Source organism: Oryzias latipes, chromosome 5, assembly GCF_002234675.1.
Source record: "Oryzias latipes chromosome 5, ASM223467v1".
NCBI classification, from domain to species: Eukaryota; Metazoa; Chordata; class Actinopteri; order Beloniformes; family Adrianichthyidae; genus Oryzias; species Oryzias latipes.
Window position 1 is genome coordinate 1,878,059 of NC_019863.2, and position 21,620 is coordinate 1,899,678.

A 21,620-nucleotide genomic window follows, 5' to 3' on the forward strand; every position below is an offset into this window, starting at 1 on the left:
ACCTTTTTTCTTCAATGATTTGTGATCTTCACTGGTGTCCATGGATTATTGAACACGCCAATGTAAGGGTAGGGTCATCTGGACCCCACAAGATAGCACAAGGCCTTGAGGACGTGACAGGATTTACAGTGAACTGAAAAGGGCAGCTGTCAGTACAAACCAGGTCACAGCAGCTGTATGAACGATGCATCTACACACTCATTTTATTCACTCACACAGGAAAATTAGACACATCCAATGATTAATAAACCCAGGACTTAACCTTAGTATGTATTAAAAATCAGTATTAGTTTTTTTGGGGCATTAAACGTTTTTTCTAATTTGACGGCAAGGACAGGTTATTCTTATTATTATTATTCTGGTCCCTCCTCAAGAGTTTGAAGTTTTGTTGTCTGGTTTAACCCCACCTTCAGAATGTTTTAACCCTTAAAAGGACACAAATCAGCCTGATCTTTCTGTGAAGGTTTCACCACAGCGGTCAAACCCTTTGCAGCTGACTAGTTGGAACCGTGGAACTTGAAACACAACAATGTTTGTTTTTTTCCCTTTTATTGATGTAGCTGCTCATGATTTAATTCAGTTTATTTAACGAGCATCCGTTCATAGCCAAGGTTTTGTCAAGGTGCTACACAAACCAAAACCAGTTGTGACAATTCCAAACAGTTCAGCTCAATCCAATGAAGCCACATTTTCCTCCCTGGATGTTGATAATAGTCTATTTAGGTCACAAATCAAGTCTGTGTCATCTATAGGCTACTGAGTAAAACAAAAGGCAACTGTGGATGGAAAACTGAAGATTTACATAAGAAACACTAAGTTAGCCAGACATCTCTTATATTTAACCCTTGTGCTGTCCAAGGCAGGTTCATTTTGACCCCACAAGACAGCACAAGGGTTAAGAGCGTTAGGTGAATAAACAGAACAGGAAAGACACTGAAATGCTGCAGCGTCCCAAACAGGGTCGGATGTACAGAGTGGAGTCAGATGTGATGATGGAACAAAAGGGATTCTGGATGCAAGATTGATTTATGTCTTATGTTTGTTTTTTGTTATGACTGAAAATGAAGCATCAGCCCTGTATGTTTTCTACTAGATCATATTTTCATAGTTCCACACTGACAAGAACAGTAAAGATAGGTTTGGTGAAGAATAAAGCATCTTTGTGCAGAATGACTCCTGCGATTTATCGGTAAAGATTGAAATGCCTCAGATTTGATCCAAGCTATCAGCTGCAGTCCCCCTCCACCCCCCCAAAAGAAGAAACAGTCCAAGCTTTCTTTACCCTCAGTGTTTATTGTGTTAGTTTCACAAAGCAGTAGCACAGAGGCAAAAACTGAGGTCACTCACCATCTGCTTCACTCAAGACACTCAACACAAAGACTCATCATCACTACATGTGGATGTGGTTTCTGCATGGACTGTGGCAGTCACTGCTTGTTTAATGAAGCTACAGTACAAAAATGTGAGATAATGATATCACATTATGCAAAATATCATATTTGACGTTTAAAATAAGGCATCTCACGGTTTATTGTGCACCTCTGAGTTCTCATAGCACCAGAGCATCAGTGTTGAGGATGTTCGTCCATGCAGACGGGGTTTACTGGGCAGACAGAGACGCTAAGGTCGAAGCGTGAAAAGTTTTCAAGATGCTTTTCGCACAGGATTAATGGATTGTGCAGGAGAAGCACAGCGAGGATGCAGGGGGGAGGAGGAGGAGCGGGGGGGGGGCAGTATCCGGGCGAGTGGTGTTCCTGATCATCAGCATCCACCGCAGCTCTTCCCACAGCTTCCTGCCAGCGATGCGCACTGGCCGCTCAGCGCCATGACCCCACAGCGAGAGAACTGATCACGACACAGGTCCGCTAAAAACACACAAGGACACGCACGTCAGCGTCCTTCCTCCTCATGCCAATCAGTGCTGTCATGTCAGGTGTGTTTGGGTTTTACCTCTCAGCAGCTCCTCGTGGGCACACACGGTGCGCACACAGATCTCCTTGTTGATGACGTACATTCGCCTCACGCTGCGACAAAATGACAAGATGGATGAAGTTTCAATGAGAGATCAGCCTCTCTGGGGTTTGTTTTTTCGTTTTTGCTGACATGTCTTGAAGTGGAGTCACAGCAACTGCACTTAAAATCTTCTTCATTGAAAAGAAGAAGATTTTAATTCCAGTTGCAATGACTCAACAATAGGACATCGGGAAAAACCTGGATGATGGAGAACCTTCACCCACTTCCTGTCATCATCCATTCCAGGACAGATTCTTCCTCCTGTCAACACTCTGCCATTTAGCTCAGATCCAGAAGACAAACTTATAGAGAAATGCAATCTAACAGTAAATCAGAAAACGTTTTCCTGGAGGACGCAACACAGAGTTTGTTAAACCAAAAAGATATTCTTCTTCCTCTTTCGGCTTCTCCCATCAGGGGTCGCCACAGCGAACAAGTCGCATGGTAAACTTGGCAATGTTTTACGCCGGATGCCCTTCCTGACGCAACCTTCTCAAACCGGGCTTGGGACCGGCACGGAGGTAGAGAAGGGAACAGGGAGCAGCCCGGAGTCGAACCCTGGTTTCACGGACGGAAGGCGCCGCAAACCAGCACGAGCTAAACCGGCTCCCTAAACCAGAAAGATATTCAATCTGACAAAATTCCAATTGGCAGAATAAACAAAAGACACTGCATCTTTAACCCTTGTGCTATTCTAGCCACTTTACCATTGGGAGTGGGGTCATCTAGACCCACTAGACAGTGCTCTGAACCTTTTTTCTTCAATGATTTGTGATCTTCACTGGTGTCCATGGATTACATGAAATCTTTCCACCTTTATCCACCTTTGTCATGGTAGGGAGAACACGTCAATGGAAGGGGGGGGGTCATCTAAGATAGCACAAGGGTTAAGCCTTTTTTGTCTCTTCTTCTGCAGTTCTTTAGATGAACACCCAGCACGGATAGTGTGACATTCATGGTCAGCCAAAATATTACGCAAATTATATTTTCTATGATTTTTCTAAATACTCAATGTAAATGACAGTCAGCATAATTTTCAAGTCACTCACCATTAGAACATTTATTAAAACCTCAAGATAACAGTATTTTTTTTTTCAGAAATAAAAACCTTTCAAAGTCACTGTTCCACAATTTTAGGCACAACAGAGTTCAACATCATTTTCTAGATTCTGAAAATGGTCATTTGTTGAATTTGCTGCATTAGGATGTCATTAAGTGAAATCAAAAGCTATTTCAATAAAAACATCTTCATAGGTCAAGTTCCATTTGAACACAGGAGCCCTTACTTTGGAGCAGCTTCACAATTCTTGCATCCATTGATCTTGTGAGTTTTTGGAGAGTTTCTGCTTGAATTTCTTTGCAGGATGTCAGAATAGCCTCCCAGAGCTGCTGTTTGGATGTGACCTGCCTCCCCCCATCAGATATTTGCTTGAGGATGGTCCAAAGGTTCTCAATAGGGTTGAGGTCAGGGGAGGATGGGGGCCACAGCCTCAGTTTATCTCCTTTTCTGCCCATAGCAGCCATTAATGCAGAGGCATGAAGATGATTTGGTTACTGAAATCACGGTTCTTCTTTTTGTACCATGAAAGAAAGTGGTCAGTCAGAAACTCCACCTACTATCCAGAGGTCATTTTCACACCTTCAGGGACCCTAGAGGGGCCGACCAGCTCCTCCCCATGATTCTGGCCTAAAACGTGACTCCGCCTCCTCCTTGCTGATGTAGCAGCCTTGTTGGGACCCTAACCCACCAACTACTCCATGCATCTGAACCATCCAGGGCTGCACGGCAGTCTTCATGTAAGTCTGGGCCCACTGCAGCCGTTTCTGCTCTAGTGTTGTTTGGGGAGGGGAGGGGGGGCATAGAAGGTTTATGTAGAACTGCAAGCCTCTGGAGGATCCTACACCTTGATGTTTGTGGGGCTCCAGAGACACCAGCAGCTTCTAATCTGTGTTTGCTGCTTTGTAATGGTATTAGATGGCCCCCCCCTACCATGACAAAGGTGGATAAAGGTGGAAAGATTTCATGTAATCCATGGACACCAGTGAAGATCACAAATCATTGAAGAAAAAAGGTTCAGAGCACTGTCTAGTGGGTCTAGATGACCCAACTCCCAATGGTAAAGTGCCTAGGATAGCACAAGGGTTAATCCGATGGATTTGTCTGGCAGAAACCTTCCTTCTTCTGCACCAACCTGTGTGTGCTCTGGATCAGCCACACATCTCTTAACAGTACCACGATCACGCTTCCATGAAATATCCAAGGTTTTTCATACCTAGTCCCAGGCATTGAACTATATCAGGCTTTTCAGCAACAGAGATTCTTCTTCTTTCCTATAATGTTATAAAATGTTGGTCTGCTTAATGATGTGGAACGTCCTTCTTTAATTGGGTTCACCTGCCAAACCAACTATCACAGGTGTCTGAGATTGATGTCAGCGATCCAAAGATCCCCGAGACACAATAACATCCATGAGTTTAATTAAAAAAAGCAAATCTTTTAGTCACTTGAATAGAATATACATAATATTGCTCATGTATTGATCTCAAAGCAGACCCTTCATGCTGTACCTGTAGAAGCAGAGGCTGTTGAGACACTGTTTGCAGGGCTTGTGGACCGAGTACAGCCTGGTGCAGGGGTACTGCTCCTCCCTGCAGTCTGGAACAAATCAAACAACAATGTCCTTGGCTCAGCTCAAACACAAGAAGCTGAACCTGCTGCTCGACGTACCAAGAGGTCCAGGCTCCGTGGGCTCGGTCTCAAACTCAGATACTAGTCCAAAGGAAAGACAAGGTCAGCTCAGTTCTGTTCATCACACTGAGAATTGTGCGGCTCTGACCGGAGGCGTACCGGGTTTCTCTGGACGCACCAAGGGCTCGAGCTGAACCTGCTGCTGATACGTTCCAGGAAGAGGAGCGGGACTCTCAGACTCCTGACCCCCTGCCCAAGCGGAGGGGGTTACTTTAAGCACACAGCGACATTCAAACGCCATATTCTGTTGCCGGATATGGGGCTTTAAAAGGCCTTACCTGGAAAGTAATCGTCATATTCTTGTTCTGTGAAGAAGAGGGGAAACAGAGGATGAAGATCAACAGATGGAGAATGCATGACCTTCAGCTCTAAAAGAGCTGTGCAAAAACATGTCTGAAAAACACATCTGTATCTAACTCTATACAACCATTCTTTTCTTAGTGAATGCACGCATTTCTCAGACCCCGATCTCATTAGTATGATCCAAGATTTTCTTTAAAAAAAGACTTTATACATGGCTTGATCCATGTTTTCTGCCCTGCAGTTCCTCATCATTCCACTAGAGGCAGTAGAAGGGCTTTTCCTGATCATTTTAAAATGGCTGCTTCCATGAAATCATACTTTTGAGAGAAAGTTTAGCTCATTTTCAAAACTTTATGCAGAGAATAACTGATATGTTTTTCATTTTTAAAGGCCTGTTTAAAATGTGTGAATCAAATTTGAGAAGGTGTTTTTCTTTTCTCCTTGAACATTCATTTTGCATGCCTAACATTGTTGTGGGAAAAAAACGTACTTATTCACTTAATTCCTCAGAAGTGACATTATTTATATCTCATTACAAATTATATTTTTTGTGGATTTCATCAAAGGGTTTAACAAACATTTAAACTTTCCGTCATTCCTTTTCATGTTGTGGGCCACACAGGGTTAAAGTCATTTATATATTACAAAAATTAAATCCACATTGATCAGAGTTGCACTTTACACAATAAAATTTCATTATATTTATCAAAATAATTTAAAAATCAAGAGAGGAGAGTTCAGATAAAAGACTGACACATTTTGAATCAAAAGATTTGTTTTCTGTCTCATCAGGAAGACTGTTCCAGTTTAGCTGCATGTCCCACCATTTACATTTTCTCCCAATTCTTTGCTGTACTGGGTTATTTGGGTAGAAAGAAATAGATTTAAAGTTCTATATAGTTTAGAAATTCATCTTGTCTACATGCATTAAATGAAATTTACTAGATTTTCACCATAAGGTTGGGCAGATATTTTAGGACATTTGATACCTTTCCTACATTTCTCAGTTCTGCTCCAGTGATGTTTCCCTCATGAGGGAAAAAAAAACACTGAAGTGTGATAGAAAACTATTTAATGACATCAAAACATCTATTGTTGAGGGTTTTAGTGGAGAATCGGCTCCGCTCATTTCTGTCTCTCTTTATGGAGCAGCTTGCTGTGTGTGCTGAACTTTTTGTTTTTTAAACGTGTAAATGACATTTTCCTTTAATTTTAAGCATTTGGATGTTGAGTCGTGGCTTTAAAATCTTCTTTCTTGAAACGTTTCACCGCTCATCCAAGCACCTCCATCAGTCTTCATTATTTAAGACGGAATCCATTTTTTCCCCCCAGGAATTGGGTTGAAAATAATCAACTGTATATTAAGTTTAGTGTCTGGTGAGATTGACGACTTTATGTGGAAGATGTTCAGAATGAATGGGATCCAAATCCTCCTATTCACTCTTTTAAGCTGTTGCCAGGCAGGTTGGGAGTAAACATGACAGCAGGAGGTGGATCCTTCAGGCGGCGACACATCAGAAAACAGAGAAACGAAAAACAGATGCAGAAACAAGGCAGACCCAAACTCTCTGTGTGAACTCACCGGAATAGTTAAACGGATCTGAGTAATGCTGCTGAGCGAGCAGCAGAACTGTGGAAAATGTACACAGACAGGTTAAAATCACAAGGCTGGGCCAATGAGACAAAAACATCACAAGAACTTTGGATCTGCTGGTGTTTCGTCGTCTCCTCTTTTCAAATTTCCAACCGAATGGTTTAGATGCAGTGTGATGGATTTAGAGCAAAATTCAAGAAACATTTCCCCCCAAATCTGAAATTTCATTGGAACATAATGAAAGCATTCCACAAATCTTTGTGGATTAAACAAAATCCTCCATTTAGGAGCATAAATCCAAAGAAACCCCAAATGTCGGTTGAAGATGAAAGCTCCTGAGGCAGAAATAAAAGAAGAAAAAAAACGGAGTATTTTGTAGGAACCTGTGGTTCAGTTTCTCAGTAAATGTTTCCAGTTCAAAATGTCCAGAGAGAAATAATCAGTTAGAAAAATGTCTTCTCTATTGTTTGTTGCTTTTAGGGAATTATACAAGTAATGTTTGTAAAAGTATGTTTAGCCCTTGTGCTATCTTGTGGGGTCCAGATGACCCCCCCCCCCCCCTTCCATTGAGGTGTTCTCCCTACCATGACAAAGGTGGATAAAGGTGGAAAGATTTCATGTAATCCATGGACACCAGTGAAGATCACAAATCATTGAAGAAAAAAGGTTCAGAGCACTGTCTAGTGGGTCTAGATGACCCACTAGACAGCACAATGGTTAAAGCCGACAGCTGACCCCCGTGACAGACCTGAAGGATGCTGACCGCACTGCTCAGGGAAAACCCAAACATGTCACGCTTGCTTTTCATCGCTTTTTTGTTTACAAAGATGTCAAATCCAAATCGTTTAGAAAGAATAAACTCTTTTCTCCTATTTTGTTCAATAATCTTTACTTCAGTGCATTTCATCATCATGTCAATAAATCCATAAAAGTGCATCCCTTTTACCCGCTGTGGGATGAATCAAAGTTTTATTCTTCAACCATGGTGTGTGGCAGGCTTCTACAACCTGAGGGTTTATCCCTCCATCGTGGCTCTTTGGCTTTGAGGAAAAATGCTAACAATCTATGTAAACACGAGTTAAAATGTAGTTTTGTCATTTATGTTTACATTTTTAAAATGTCAACTAACTTAGCAAAATGAGGTAAAAAGTCTCAATTACTTTTCAGAGCCGTTTGTGGTTTGTTTATATAATTTTTGTATATTGATCTTTTTTTTAATTGATTTCTATACAAATGTTGTCATAATAATTAATATTAACAAGAATGAGGATGCACCAAAGTCATAATGATAGAAAATGTCTGTCAAAAGTATTTTAATTGTTAAAAACAGATATAACACTGTTACCTTTCATATGTTGTAAATATTTAAAAGCCACATTTGATAAAGGAATGGCTTAACGGCCACATAAACATGAATAAAGTCTGAAGTGGAACTTTGCAGCTCTCTAAATTCCCACTCTGATCATCTTTGACATCTTTTCAAAGAGTTTCAAGGATTCAAAGGAGGTTTATTGTCACATGGACAGTAAGGAAACAGGTTTCCATCTACAATGAGATACTGACTGAGCTGTTTGCTCTGAATGCCTGAAGGTAAAATATTCACACCAAACATAAAATATAACCGTGCATCAGTAAATGACTAAACCTAAATACCAGGGGAAAATCCATTTATATTTTAAAACAGAACCTTTGTGAATTCATTTTTTCAAAACTGTGGTTTCTAGTCTTATTTTAGAGCCATTTGCACCAACGGCTTGATGTACCTCATGTAAAACTCAAAGTTAGAGAAATGCTGCGTTCATGTGGTGTTTGAATGATCAGAAGAGTGAAAAACAGCAAATCTTCCCACAACACATGGATGCTAGAGTGGGGGTCCCCAAACTTTCTGTTGTGAGGACCACTAACTTTTGTTCTCTCTGATGAGGCTGATTACAGACGTTTTATGGCAGTAAAACTCCTCACTGCACACTTTACAACTGTGCAAAAGAGATTTTCATAAGCTAAAGAGTGTGATTCACGTGGATGTTGCTGAAGATTAAGATGTAAGAGCAGTGGTGCAAAGGTGATGTCAGAGGGAAAGAAAGAGTTCCGGAATTTGACAATAAAATAAGTTTGACAAAATATGGGAGCAAGGACCGACATTTCATCTAGAACGGTAAACCATAACGGAATAGATAACAATGATAGACTGAATATCTGCACGGTTCACTTCCTTAACACGCCAGAGGATAGAATCTAGTATGCTAAAACAACATTTGAATAATTATCCAGATAACCTAAGAACAGGCTAACAAGTCAACTAAATCCTTTCTATCATTTAAAATCACCACATCCGTTCAATTCCTCGTCCTCTGTGTCGCTTTGGAACAATGCGACACAGAGTGAGACCGAGCCGCGTTTCTTCTTTGTAGCAAATCCTGATACGCACACCTACATGCCCTCTAGTGGTTGAAATTACAAGCATGTTAGCCTTTTTTTTAAATGATATATAAATCGCACTGGAGTATAAGTCGCACCCTCAGCCAAACTATGCAAAAAAAAAAAAAACGTAAGCTTGTAAATTCTGCTCTTGAATCATAACGATTTAAATAACAACATATTTGGAAGTGCAATTTTGATCTTGATTTTTCTAATATATGTCCTCAAGCTTTAGAGAAATGCAACAAGAACACCTTAAAAACACCTAAAACACAATTTTCATTGTCATTAAAGGTAGTTTGAATGAGTCATTGAAAAGCTTAGTTCCCACTAGCGAGTTATTCACCCACCGTAAACTAACTTGGGAACAGGCATTTACACACGGCTACTTCCAAATCCAGTTTGTGTCTCTTCTGAAGGTAAAACGTAATCATTCTCAATGTATCCCAACAGTTATGCCTTGTGCTGTCTTGTGGGGTCCACGTTAACGTGCCGTGGAGGCAGGTTAACATAGGGAGTTGGGTCATCTAGACCCACTAGACAGTGCTCTGAACCTTTTTTCTTCAATGATTTGTGATCTTCACTGGTGTCCATGGATTACATGAAATCTTTCCACCTTTATCCACCTTTATCATGGTAGGAAGAACACGTCACTGTAAGGGGGGGGGGGGGGGGTCATCAGGACCCCACAAGACAGTACAAGGCGTTATCTTGGTCTGTGTTCCTCTAATTTCCTCTCTTGTCAAGATGGTGATGGTGGCTGAAAAATGGCTGCAGACTGATCTTAGATCAGTGGAAGCTTTGTCCAGCTTTGTCTAGTAGGAACCAGCGGTAGTTACCTGGCATGCAGAGAAGCAGCAGGGCTCTCATGGTCTCTCTGGGAGGTAGTCTGACTGGAATCACTGAAAGGATGTTGAGAACAGAGCAACATTTGGTTTCTTTGCTTTCCTGAAATCTGCCCTTTTTTCTTTTGCTTCTGCCCTCCGACACCTTCTCAACCCCCGACCGCTTCCCCTTCTTTCCCCTTCAACGTCCTCCCTCCACTGGCCTCAATCAGCCATGGGGGGGTGGGGTGGGGGTGGGGGGGTTGATGACAAAAATGTGGCACAGCCGTCTTCCTAAGAGCTGCATTTGTGGGGCAGCAGACGGCGTGGAGGCTGCATTCCAGGAAAGCAAGCTTCTCAAGGCCCCCCCCCCATTTTCTGGCGAGCTTTCTTCATCCCTGGCTGACTCTGTCCATCCCCACAACCTTCATTTCCCTTCCAATGCCCTCATTGGTCATTTCCTCCAACCCTTCCCCCTCTTCTCTCCCCATTTCCTTTTTTCTTCTTCACCCCTTCAAGCCCCCAAAAACCAGAATTTTAGGAGCCAAAGTAACAGAAACATGTGGAGCGTTCGAATCCTCAGTCCATGGACCAAAACTAAGTTTATGGCGTCGAGTCCGTCCACTGAAGGAGGTCTGTCTGCTATGTGCATTAAACTCAGCCCTCCTCTTCCTCCGACTGTTGGCTCTGGAAGAAACTCTCCAACCACGCAAAACTGGACCGACTGCAGTCCCACTGAACACTGTTTGCATGCTTATCACCACACAAACACACACAAACACACTATTCTTCTGCACCACAATGACATTCGAGAACCATATGTCTTCACAGCACACATCTGGGAGCAATTAGCCCCCCTGAACTGAGTCCTGCTCTTTCCAGCAACAGAGACCCCATACCCCACCCCCTGCACATGCACGCACAGACACACACACACACACACACACACACAAATAGGAGATGCTCCCATGCTCCCACTGTTTGGTGAACTAAAATAAGATGAGATGTCTACAAAAAAGAACAAACATTTACAGCATCCTGACTGTGCCGCGGGAGGTTCACCAGGCCAAACCACTGTCAGCTGACTTTAACATACCCCTCCATACTAATAAATGCCCCGTAACAGTTCGGTCCTTGTAGTCTCCTCACACTCTTCACCTTAAATGCAAATCCTGCCTGGTGGGTTTCATGCAGGCTTGTGAAAATAAAAAGCACAAAGTAATGTTTTACCTGAAAGGACCGGCTTGGATCTTTGATTCAATTAGCTCCAAGCTCTGCCGGCTCTGATGTTTTCTGTGAATGCAGGAGGAACCCACTGCTCCACAGTGTTCCACCCCATATCTGCAGTCTCCTCCCCGTCCACATCTCAGGCCTCTGGCAGGCTGTGGTCCAAGTGGGACACGTGGAACAGACCACAGGTGGGGATGTGGGGACGGGGGACCGACTACTCACATGTGTCGGCTTTCAAATACCTAGAATTTCAACAAGAACAGTCTTTTTCTGCAGAAAATTAGGCAGATTTTTGTCAATCAGCTATTGATTGACAAAAAACTGCCTCATGCAGAAATCTCGAATAAAATTTAATTTCTGCTGTGACATTGTTATGATTTATCAACCATGCATGCACATGAGGAGAGCTAAATTTTACCTTAAAACCTTTATTAGGTAAGCTAAAGTTGGTTTCACTTTGTTGGGCTCATATAAAGCCTTAAAGTTAGACCATGTTTCCAAACTAAATGACACCATAAAACAGCTGAATGACGTTATTTATAGAAACTGTTGCTGCACAACGTTCTGAACTGTAAAATCGACATTCTCTGTAATTTGTAATGACACTTTAGCAAAACACGTGACTAACTCCATATCTCAAAATTTTGAACAGTTTTACAAAACAAATGTTTAATTTTGAGCTTTTTTTTAACTAAACAAGTTCAATGACAAAGCAGTAAAGCAAAGAGACATCATTTGTCCTGCATCAACTCACCTTTGGGATTCTGAAGTTCATGTTCATTCACACAAAACAAAAAAAATCCTGAGACAGGGATTCAAAGAAGTCGCTGTAGTAGGTTTAAAGTTTGTCATTTGGACTTTGTTTTAAAATTTGAAAACACTTCACCTCTTATGGTTGGGAGTTGGGTCATCTAGACCCACTAGACAGTGCTCTGAACCTTTTTTCTTCAATGATTTGTGATCTTCACTGGTGTCCATGGATTACATGAAATCTTTCCACCTTTATCCACCTTTGTCATGGTAGGGAGAACACCTCAATGGAAGGGGGGGGGGGGGGGTCATCTGGACCCCACAAGATAGCACAAGGGGTTAAATGTGCTCACGGGGGAGGTGTCAGACCTGACACTGTAACACTGCTGTAGATGGATGGAAGAATAAACCTGAGACCACCATTCTTATCATTCTTATTAGATTCTTTCACTCCTCGCTCAAACAAATCCTTTCTCTCTGGCTAAAATTCGGACCCCCGATCCTCGTAGCAGAGGTTTGTGGCCTCCGGTGGAGGTGTACTGCACTTCCATCCATCTACAGCAGTTCTTTGAAATCCCAACAAACGGGGGGGGGGGGTTAGCCACTGTCTCCCTAACTCCAGCTGAGGACAAAGGACTCCATGTAGTCGACGTAAACAATGCAGTAAACCATCCAGTTTCAGTTCTGACTCCTCCCCCATGAGCACATCTAGACCAGCTCTTTTACCAGAACTGACAAAGCCTTTTGGATGAGAGGTGAAACGTTTTCAACTTTAAAAACCAAGTCCAGATGACAACTTTTAAACCTACTACTGCAATGGAATCAAGCTGGATGAATGAGAGTCTTCATAGACAGATTCAAATAAGTTTATTTCTAAACAGGCGGTGTTCTACTAGCCATTAAGCTAAGCAGAGTTTTGGTTGAGTGAACTTGTTGAGGTCACTTTGGGTCCTGGCGTTTATTCGGCCTCATCTCAGGGTTCATAACTGCGGAGGACACCAGTAATCCAGAGCAGGAGGCGCAGTTAGCCTCCCTCTTCAACTTCTAATCCCAGCGGTTTAAGGAAAGGGACTGAAAGGGGGTGTTTTACATCCCATAGGTTTCATTGGCTCACTAGCAGTAAATGAAAAGAAAAAAACATGTTTGTGGGAGTGCAGAAAACCAGATTGTTGTTGAGGTAACAGCCTACTTTATGTTGTACTAGATAGTCTGTCTTTATTTAACACAATCTTTTGGTTTCAAGCCGAATCTGTTTAAATCGTGTCAAACGTTTCACTCAAAAACATCATGAGTACCACATATTTCCAAGAGAAGCACACTTTTCTGTAAAACATGTCTGACTGAACTCCTGGTTTCCATCAATGAACATGCACTTATTTTATTATTTAAGAAAAAACAGTATTTCAGAAAACCCCAGTAAATGATGCATTCTTATATTTCACGTTTCTGACCTGCTTTAAGGCCTAAAGTGTCCTATTCCCCCATGCACACACACATTCACACACTGCTTCACTACCAAACACTCACGACAACCTATAACCAATTTGGGGGTTCAGCGTCGTGCCCAGAGGCTCTTCAGCATTTGAGTGGGTGAGGCGAAAGCTGAGCACAAGGGTTAGGGGTTGTCACAGCAACCGCCTCCACCTTGATATCCTCCTCAATAACAGCAAACATTTCCTCCTCTTTAGACTTCCTCTTTCCTGGAAGCTTCAATCTCCTTCTACCAGAATCTTCCCCGTTCTTCCTCTCAACGTGTCCAAAAATCTCCATCTGCTTCCCTGGACTTATCTTCAGAACATCTTCCATGATCTGTTCCTCTGATGGATTCATTCCCGATCCATCCTGGTCTCTCCCAAATACAACCTGTAATCATCACAGTCTTCTCCCCCTCTTCTTTCATTCTCGATGACACTCTTTAGTCACATCTCATCTGAAACCTTCCTCCACCCGTTCCAACCTGCTTGCAGACGCCCCTTCACCTCTTTCCCACACTGGTGTTCTGGACTGTTGAGTCCTCCATCTTCTCCATCTCTGCTCCCTGTGACCTCACCGTTCCACTTCGGTTCCTCTCACACAGACACCGTCTCGCTGCAGCTGACCTTTTTCTTTTTCCTTTTCTAGAGCAAACCTCCACCTCTCCAGATGCTCTGGCTTTGCGACATTAGATTATACATTAATAGACCGTCAAGAGGCAGTTCCTTATTCATTTTTACTATAATTATGAACTTGTAATTGCTCTGATCATTACTAAATGATCACCACTTTGTTTTTTACTGGCTTTTTGCAAAGCACCTCAGAAACTAAGGAGCATATTTATCTTTGTAATCTTTAAACGTAAAACTGCATTTAAATTTGTGGTGATCTGGCTTTAACTGCAATAAGTTCAGAAATAATTCTGCAGTCAGAAGAGCCAGCCTTTGCTTTCAGTTCTGCACGTTAGCGACATCTACTGGACACAAACCTGTATGACAACAAAAAACAAAATTTAGGGGGGAAAAAATGTGCATTTAAAGACTTTATTTCCAAATAAAACAAAATCAGTTGTATGCAGCATGTATATTGTGGGTCTGGGAACTGAAAGCAGAGAACATTTTGCACGCAAAGCAAACATGAACTTTTCCAAACCACCAAACAGCTGAGACCAGCACGTCTGTGTTCTGGTACATAATACGACAATCTCTCCCCATTCATCCTGGAGTTGTGCGTTTATGTCAATTTTGTTCCACACACATGCACACACAGCCCATCAGACCACAATTATTTACACTTGATATCAGTATATAATTTAAATCATGTCATTTCATGGAAGAACAACACGGGTTTCAGGCGGCGGCCTCCTTCCTCTCCTTATATGTGGCCATCATCTTCTTGATCTCAGCTATGGCTTTACCAGGATTCAGGCCCTGAAAGACACAACACACTGAATTCTGAGCTCCACATTCAACACATCAAACTCAATGTTAACACATTTTCAAAGTGTACACAATAAAAACAGGATAAGATTTGATTCCATGGACAGACGTGTTATAATCAGGATGAGACCATCGGTAAAACGCAGGAACCCACACAGATTCTGTTTGTCAAGAAAAAATTCATTGCAATATGCTGTTAGAAGGAACTTTGTGTGGTGGCGACTTGATATGTCTTTATTTTCAAAAAAGGAAAACAATGTAAACCTTATAGCATTTTTCTGATGATGGCGGACAGATAAAGACAATTAAAATTGCATTTCTGACTATTCCTTTTTTGAAAACGTGAATTAGAAGCGATGAAAAAAGGTGTTGGGAAAAGCTTGTAGTTGTTCCGTAGAAGCCACAATCTGCAGAAGCTCCCTGCTCCGCTCCATTCTGATGCAGACAAACGGATCCATGAACGTCTCCGTTTTCCTCGCCTGAGCTGGAATCTGGATCCAAACTGCTGAATGTTAGGTCGGGTTTGTGAGAGGCTGTAAGCTAGTGGGAGAGAGTGTAGGCAAAGGGATCACGTGAAATGAGGGCAGGCTTACCCCCATGCCAACGGTCCCGCCTACAACTCAGAGGAACATTTCTGTTGGAACTATTCCACAAAAAGTCTGGAGTGGGTCTTTCAAACCCCACTCCAATCATCCTTTGATCTGTTGTAAAAGCGTTCCTTAATTATAATTATACCACGGTCCGGGTGAATACTCGTCTCTGATTGGCTCCTGGTTGTGCATTAAAAAGTGATAACGCACAGTGATAAAAGCACGCCTAAAAAAGAAGTTCCGGTCACATCACCTAAACGTTTTGTATCACTGCGCCGGCTTCTTAAAAACAACCTTTAGCTTCATCATCTGGACAAAAACAAGCAGAAAGAGATGAACTTTCTCTCTAAACTGATGCTTTATTTAACCCATCGTGACCATCAACATAACATTCACTTTCCTTTGCTGCTGCAGTCGAGGTCAGAGCAGCGCACTGTCTACTGCACCACTCAAAATATGGTCTGTTTTTGTGAAAAAATAACAAGAATAAAGTCCTAAAAACTGTTTGAATATTTATTTCTTTTGTAAGTGACTGTGGTAGAAGTGGGAGAACGGCCTGAACCGTCAGGCTTGTGTGTTCATTTCTGATAATGCACACTTCGAAGGCCACTAACCCTTACTTATTCTGTTTTTAGCCTAAATTAACAAACCTGTCGTTTTCTAGGACAACAGGGACGTTCATTTAGGTGTTGCACTGAAAACGGCCCACACTGACTCCTCTAAAAGCACCGACAGGTTACCTTGGGGCAGGTCTGGGTGCAGTTCATGATGGTGTGGCAGCGGTAGAGCGAGAAGGGGTCCTGCAGTTTGGACAGCCGCTCATCTGTGAACTCGTCCCGGGAGTCGATCATCCAGCGGTACGCCTGCCAAGCGGGACAGGACAAACATATGAACGTGTTCTGCCGTTTGTGGTGCTGACTGAGCCGTGAGCGTCTGGCCTGGGCTCACCTGCATGAGCACAGCCGGGCCCAGGTATTTGTCTCCGTTCCACCAGTAGCTCGGACAGCTGGTGCTGCAGCAGGCGCAAAGGATGCACTCATAGAGCCCGTCCTATTCGGCAAAAAGGAAGGGATTCTAACCATCAACACAACTCAATCAAGTCTTGGCGTTTTGACTGAACATGGAGCAGAGAAATACCAGCTTCTGCCTGTCCTCCACAGACTGCAGGTACTGCTCCTTCCCTTCCCTGGACTCATCCTTCTTCTTCAGGTAAGGCTCAATGGATTTGTATTGGGCATAGAAGTTGCTCATATCCTGAAAAAAGCAGCAGCACGTTCAAATCATAAGGCATTTTATTAAATATGTTCTATACAATTATAAAAAGTGATATTTCAGGTCAAATCTGAAAATGCTTGCCCCCCATTATTGTTCAAAGCAGCAGAAAGACTATTTTAAATTCATTTAGACCCTTAAACATGAAATTATGATCACTTTAAACATATCTGAGCACAGTTTGTGCACAACACGTGAACCCAAACGTGCTGGCTTTGGATTTTAAAGGGTGTGTGGACTCACAGGTACCAGGTCTTTAACCACATACATGTGTGGCAGCGGGTAGATTTTGGTTGGTTTGCTCAGGTTGGGGTCAATCCTCTGGAGGCAGGCGAGCGTGTTTCCCCCGTTTATGTTCATCGCGCAGGAACCACAAATCCCTGAAAACAAAGAACATCTCAAAGGCCGCACGGTGATCCATCGCGCCACAGAAACCGTCACTGTGAGAATGACCTTCTCTGCAGGAGCGGCGGAAGGTCAGGGTGGGGTCCATCTCATTTTTGATCTTGATGAGTGCGTCCAGAACCATAGGTCCACATCTGCAGACAGAAACACAGACTTTTGCAGACGATTTCTGTTTTATTTTTTTTATTGTCGCGTCAAATCACCAGAAGAAGAAACAGAAAAAAGCGGCTTCAGACGACACCTTGTACATCTAACTGCTGCTCTCCGTTATGACAACGCCTCAGCGTCTGCCTGACCGATGACATCACATTAATTAAACACCACCAGAACAATTAAAGACCCACTCCAATCAAAACGGTCTTTTTGGTGTTTTTAACGTCTTCTGCTGGCATTTTCCTAGTGATGGAGGACATATATAAAGAAAATTCATCTGAAAATTTCCTGATTTTTCTTTATTCAAATTGTTGTGAATCAGGAGCAGACTAAGAATTGCAGTTGAACAAAGCTTGTAGTTTTTACGTAGATGCGCTGAGCGGGCCACGAGCTCCCTGCTCTGCTCCATTCTGATGCAAACGGATTCATGACCGTTTTTGTTTACCTGAGCTGGAATCTGGATTTTATCTGTACGGCTGGATAGCTCAGATGTTGCTCGCCACTTGTTGCACCTGTAATGTTAGCTTGGGGGTGTGAGGGGCTGTAAGCTAGTGGGAGAGATGGGTGCTGGAAAGTGGGGGCGGGGTTGCTCCACATCAAAAGTCTCACCCACAACTGAGAGATGTGTTTTGTTTTTTGCTGCTCTGCAGAAGCCACATCTTAAAAAATGAAAAGTGAACTTTTTTTTGTTTTAATTTTGGCTAAATTTTGGCATCATCCTCATTAGAAGACCTCTGGGAATGCTTTAATCAAAAGATGATCAGAGTGGGACAGTCTAACAGTTACTCAAAAGATGTGCAGATCCTGAACTAGTCTCTGTCCTGCAACCATGTTTGATGCTGGAGACGGACATTTACATGACCGTGAGCGGCCATAACCTCCAACTATCATCTAGTTTGACTACAAGGAGCAGATGAGGTGTTTTTTGCAGTGTCAGCATTCCAAAAACTCTTATGGTGAAGTGTGCATTCAAACCAACAAAACAAAAAAATGAATCTTACAAATGAATCCTTGATAATATAAGATTCAACTAAACAAGTTAAAAATGTGTTCCTCCAAAGATCTCTGGGTTTCTATAAAACCATAAATGATTTTTCTCCTTCAAAGCTTCACGTTGGACATTAGAACAAGACTAAGATTTAAAATACGTACGCGTTGAGGTCGATGTCATAGGTCTGCATGCGTGGTTTGTCCCCTGGGGTGTCTGGGTCCCACCTGTACACCTGGAACTTCTTTATTCGGGGTTGAGCGGCGGGGGCGGCGGCCGTCTGGGCACATCTCACCACCTGTACCCAGGAAAAACAAACAAACATTTGATGCCCCTGAAATTCAGCACGTTTATTAAAACAGGATATTTTTACTTTTATGAATACAATAAATGCTTCAGTTTAACACCCCCGGGTGTCACCGCACACACCGTTCGTGGAAGCTCACTTCGCCATTGAAGAACTTTGTTCCCGCGTTGGAAAATGTATTGTGTTAATGTACGGCGTGAGGTCAAAGGTCGTATGGTTTAACAGAGGGGAGTGGGAAAAGTGTTTTTATTGTAATATTGTGGGTTTTTGTTTGTTCTATATGTTTAAGCATTTTGTGTTGCACAAGGTATGAAAAGCGCTTTTTGTTAAATAAAAAAAGTTTGAACGTATGCGTGGCGGTGCTTACTGGGATAGCTTCTACTTTGATTTGAACAAGGTACAGTGGACCTATAGCGGCCATTTGTGAGCCAAACAGCTTTCTCGTGACTTTGGATCAATTTCACAGCTTGGTGAAAGGTACAAGATCAATTAGGTCCCATAAACTTTGAGGAAACTTGATAAAACGCGCGACGTTCGTCATTGCAGACCCGAGTCCCAAATCATATCAGTGAGGGGTCACGGGTTCGAGCCCTTAATACAAATGATAAACTGCACTCAGCAGACGTAAAGCATTAAATAACATAAAATGAACGATCTTTAACAGAAACATTTAAAATTGCAAAATAATGTCCTGTGACAAATTGATGGTGTTTAGCGCACAGATCGAAACAGACAAAAACTACGGTGGCCAAGAGGTGCAAAACACGTTTACATTTAAGATGCAACAGATCCCAGTAGAATTGAACAAATATGGAAGCACAACAGCTAATCACGAATTAAATGACAGAGTCCTGAAACAAAAAAGCAAATGAACAAATCCAGAAACACAACAACAAAAGCGGAGCCACGGTTTCTAAGGGAACGTCCTGAATCCTGGAAGTGACGTAATATAGAACTAATCGTGTATGATTTTTTACATTTTACACTTTCCACACAAAGAAAACAGTAATAAATAACTTAAAAACCATTCACGATTGGTTTTATATTACATTCCTTTTTGTGAGAAGCAGTGTATCCGCTTTCGTTGTGTTTCTGAATTTGGTCATTTGCATCGGGTAGCTTTTGTAATTCGGTATGTGGTCATTTGCTTTTTTTAATTCTTTTTTTTTTTCAGGACTGTAAATGGTTCTGTGATTTCCAGTTGTGTTTTAGTATTTGTTCATTTGTACAGGGATTTGTTGTTGGTGTATCTTAAATGTAAGATTACCAAGTTTTCCCCTTGTTTTCTATCCATAAAACAAAGGAGATCAGCAAGACGTAAACTATTAATAACTTTATTATTTTTAGGTCCATTGGGCTATTTTATTTATTTCTGTGTTCAGAATTAGAAGCTCTATCATTATTAGTGGTCATCAACTTTTGTCTCTGGACCTTAGAAAATGTTGGCTTGTGTGGTTCCTTCTTTCAGTTCATTCTTTTCAACATTGGACTTAGTTTATGCCTTCAATTATGAGAGGATTTCGTTTAAATACATCCGTTGAAATGATTCACAAAAACTAGGACTTAGAGGTGAATCTCTAACATTAGGTTTCAATCGTTTTGATTAGCTCGAGAAGAATCTTGAGATCTCAGTTGGAATTGTTTAAACCCCGAAAATGACCTGAACTGTAGAAAACAGCAGTAAAACATCTCGAGAGGAAGCTTTAAAGAGTGACTTTCAGACAAAAACATCTCCGTTACTGCACAAAGCTCTCTGACCGGTTTCTGAGGTTACGTTCACCGACAAATGACATGTTTTGTAACTGAAAGCGTAAGCTAACACGGACTCGGCTACATGCTAGCCACTAAACGCCGTGACGTAACCGGAGTAGCGGTCAGAATCTTTTCGTCTCAAACAAATTATTAAGATTCAGAAAGTACAAAGGAAATGTTGTGTCTGTCTATGAGGACATACTCACCCCCAGACCCGCAGGGGAGCGTAGAACTAAAACGCCGCAGCGTCTCAAGGACGTCAATCCCGCAACCGACATGATCATCTGCGCTTTAGCACTGACTGACCTCCGGAGTCTTGCTTTCCCAGCATCCACCGCGGCTGCGTGACGCGTCAGCGCAGAAAGGCATGGTTTGGTAACCAGCGTGTCCCTGCTTACTTAACTGCTCCTTTTTTTGTTTTTTCAAATGAAATATAATCATTACAAAACTCTCGCTGACACAACCACACAAAGATGCAATGCACAGCTCCTCACAAAAACAAAGATAAAAAAAAGAATGTACACATATGTAAGCAATATAAAAAACTTTCAGCATAAATTAAACAATAATCTGGACCCTAGATTTGTAATACTTAACTATTCTTTTCTGCCTACAATCTCTAAAACATGTATTCATCCTTCACAGATGATAGTGCATAAATCAATTAAGTCTTTCTTGGAGATGTTGACTTTACAAGGATAAGGTCTCACATATCTTAGTTATGGATAAAATCCTAACTTTTTTTTTTAAATGTCATTAAAATGTGTACATTTATAAATGTAAAATTTAGCCAGGAGTAGGTACAAGTTTATACATTCAAAAAATGTAAACGGCGGTAATTTTTTGTTGGTGAAAGCCAAAGAATACATGTTTCCATAACTAAGATATGAGAGACCTTATCCTTGTAAAGTTATTTAAAACTTTTATTTCTATTTACTGTAAATGTTAATAGTTGATGTGCCAGTAAATTGTTTGAAGTGTTTTCTTATGTCCACTTTTAAACTGAATTGATTTGGACATTTTCAGAAGTCCCTTACTATGCAGCCCCATATCATACTATTTGCCAACTTGGTGTTGTCATTTTTTTACAGTATAATTTTATGTATATGTTGCTCCCAGTCACATGATCTGCTTTACTCTCATGATTTCTCATTGACAAACACAACTTCTCTGCCCAGTAATTTAATCTTGAACAACAAGGATATCTCCATTAATGTAAATCTCAATTCCTTGATTATTGATTTCAAAAATGTTTTGTTTTGATTGACTCTTTATAAACAAAAAGTATTTTTTTCTTTTGTTGAATTCCTTTATAAATATAAAATCCCAATTACTCCAGGAGAATATTCTAAAGTCTTTG

General features: G+C 41.6%; 2 protein-coding genes across 2 annotated transcripts; both read right to left on the reverse strand.

Annotated features, from left to right (window-relative positions):
* Positions 1 to 1,273: 1,273 nt before the first annotated feature.
* mfap2 (microfibril associated protein 2) lies at positions 1,274 to 11,284 on the reverse strand. Its single transcript, XM_023954713.1, has 9 exons — positions 11,132 to 11,284; positions 9,917 to 9,979; positions 6,648 to 6,695; positions 5,041 to 5,067; positions 4,862 to 4,951; positions 4,742 to 4,783; positions 4,582 to 4,669; positions 1,951 to 2,024; positions 1,274 to 1,865 (listed from the first exon to the last, which is right to left on the reverse strand). Exons 2-9 carry the CDS (start codon positions 9,945 to 9,947, stop codon positions 1,762 to 1,764), a joined length of 504 nt encoding a protein of 167 aa, XP_023810481.1. The 5' UTR covers positions 9,948 to 9,979; positions 11,132 to 11,284; the 3' UTR covers positions 1,274 to 1,761.
* A 3,097-nt stretch (positions 11,285 to 14,381) lies between these two features.
* On the reverse strand, positions 14,382 to 20,601 carry LOC101171309 (succinate dehydrogenase [ubiquinone] iron-sulfur subunit, mitochondrial). The gene is made up of 8 exons (XM_004086099.4): positions 20,467 to 20,601; positions 18,366 to 18,499; positions 17,109 to 17,194; positions 16,899 to 17,035; positions 16,521 to 16,637; positions 16,332 to 16,433; positions 16,124 to 16,246; positions 14,382 to 14,784 (listed from the first exon to the last, which is right to left on the reverse strand). The coding sequence occupies exons 1-8, from the start codon at positions 20,542 to 20,544 to the stop codon at positions 14,704 to 14,706; spliced, it is 858 nt and encodes a 285-aa protein (XP_004086147.3). The 5' UTR covers positions 20,545 to 20,601; the 3' UTR covers positions 14,382 to 14,703.
* Positions 20,602 to 21,620: the final 1,019 nt, after the last annotated feature.

Coding starts and splice junctions, on each gene's coding strand:
- mfap2 (XM_023954713.1), bottom strand. CDS start 9,947: ATGAGAGCCCTGCTGCTTCTCTGCATGCCAG. Junction 4,952..5,040: donor ATATGACGATTACTTTCCAG/GTAAGGCCTTTT, acceptor CCGCTTGGGCAG/GGGGTCAGGAGTCTGAGAGT. Junction 4,670..4,741: donor CACGGAGCCTGGACCTCTTG/GTACGTCGAGCA, acceptor GATTTGTTCCAG/ACTGCAGGGAGGAGCAGTAC.
- LOC101171309 (XM_004086099.4), bottom strand. CDS start 20,544: ATGATCATGTCGGTTGCGGGATTGACGTCCTTGAGACGCTGCGGCGTT. Junction 18,500..20,466: donor GCTCCCCTGCGGGTCTGGGG/GTGAGTATGTCC, acceptor TCCTGGGTACAG/GTGGTGAGATGTGCCCAGAC. Junction 14,785..16,123: donor GCACCCAGACCTGCCCCAAG/GTAACCTGTCGG, acceptor TGTGTCTTTCAG/GGCCTGAATCCTGGTAAAGC.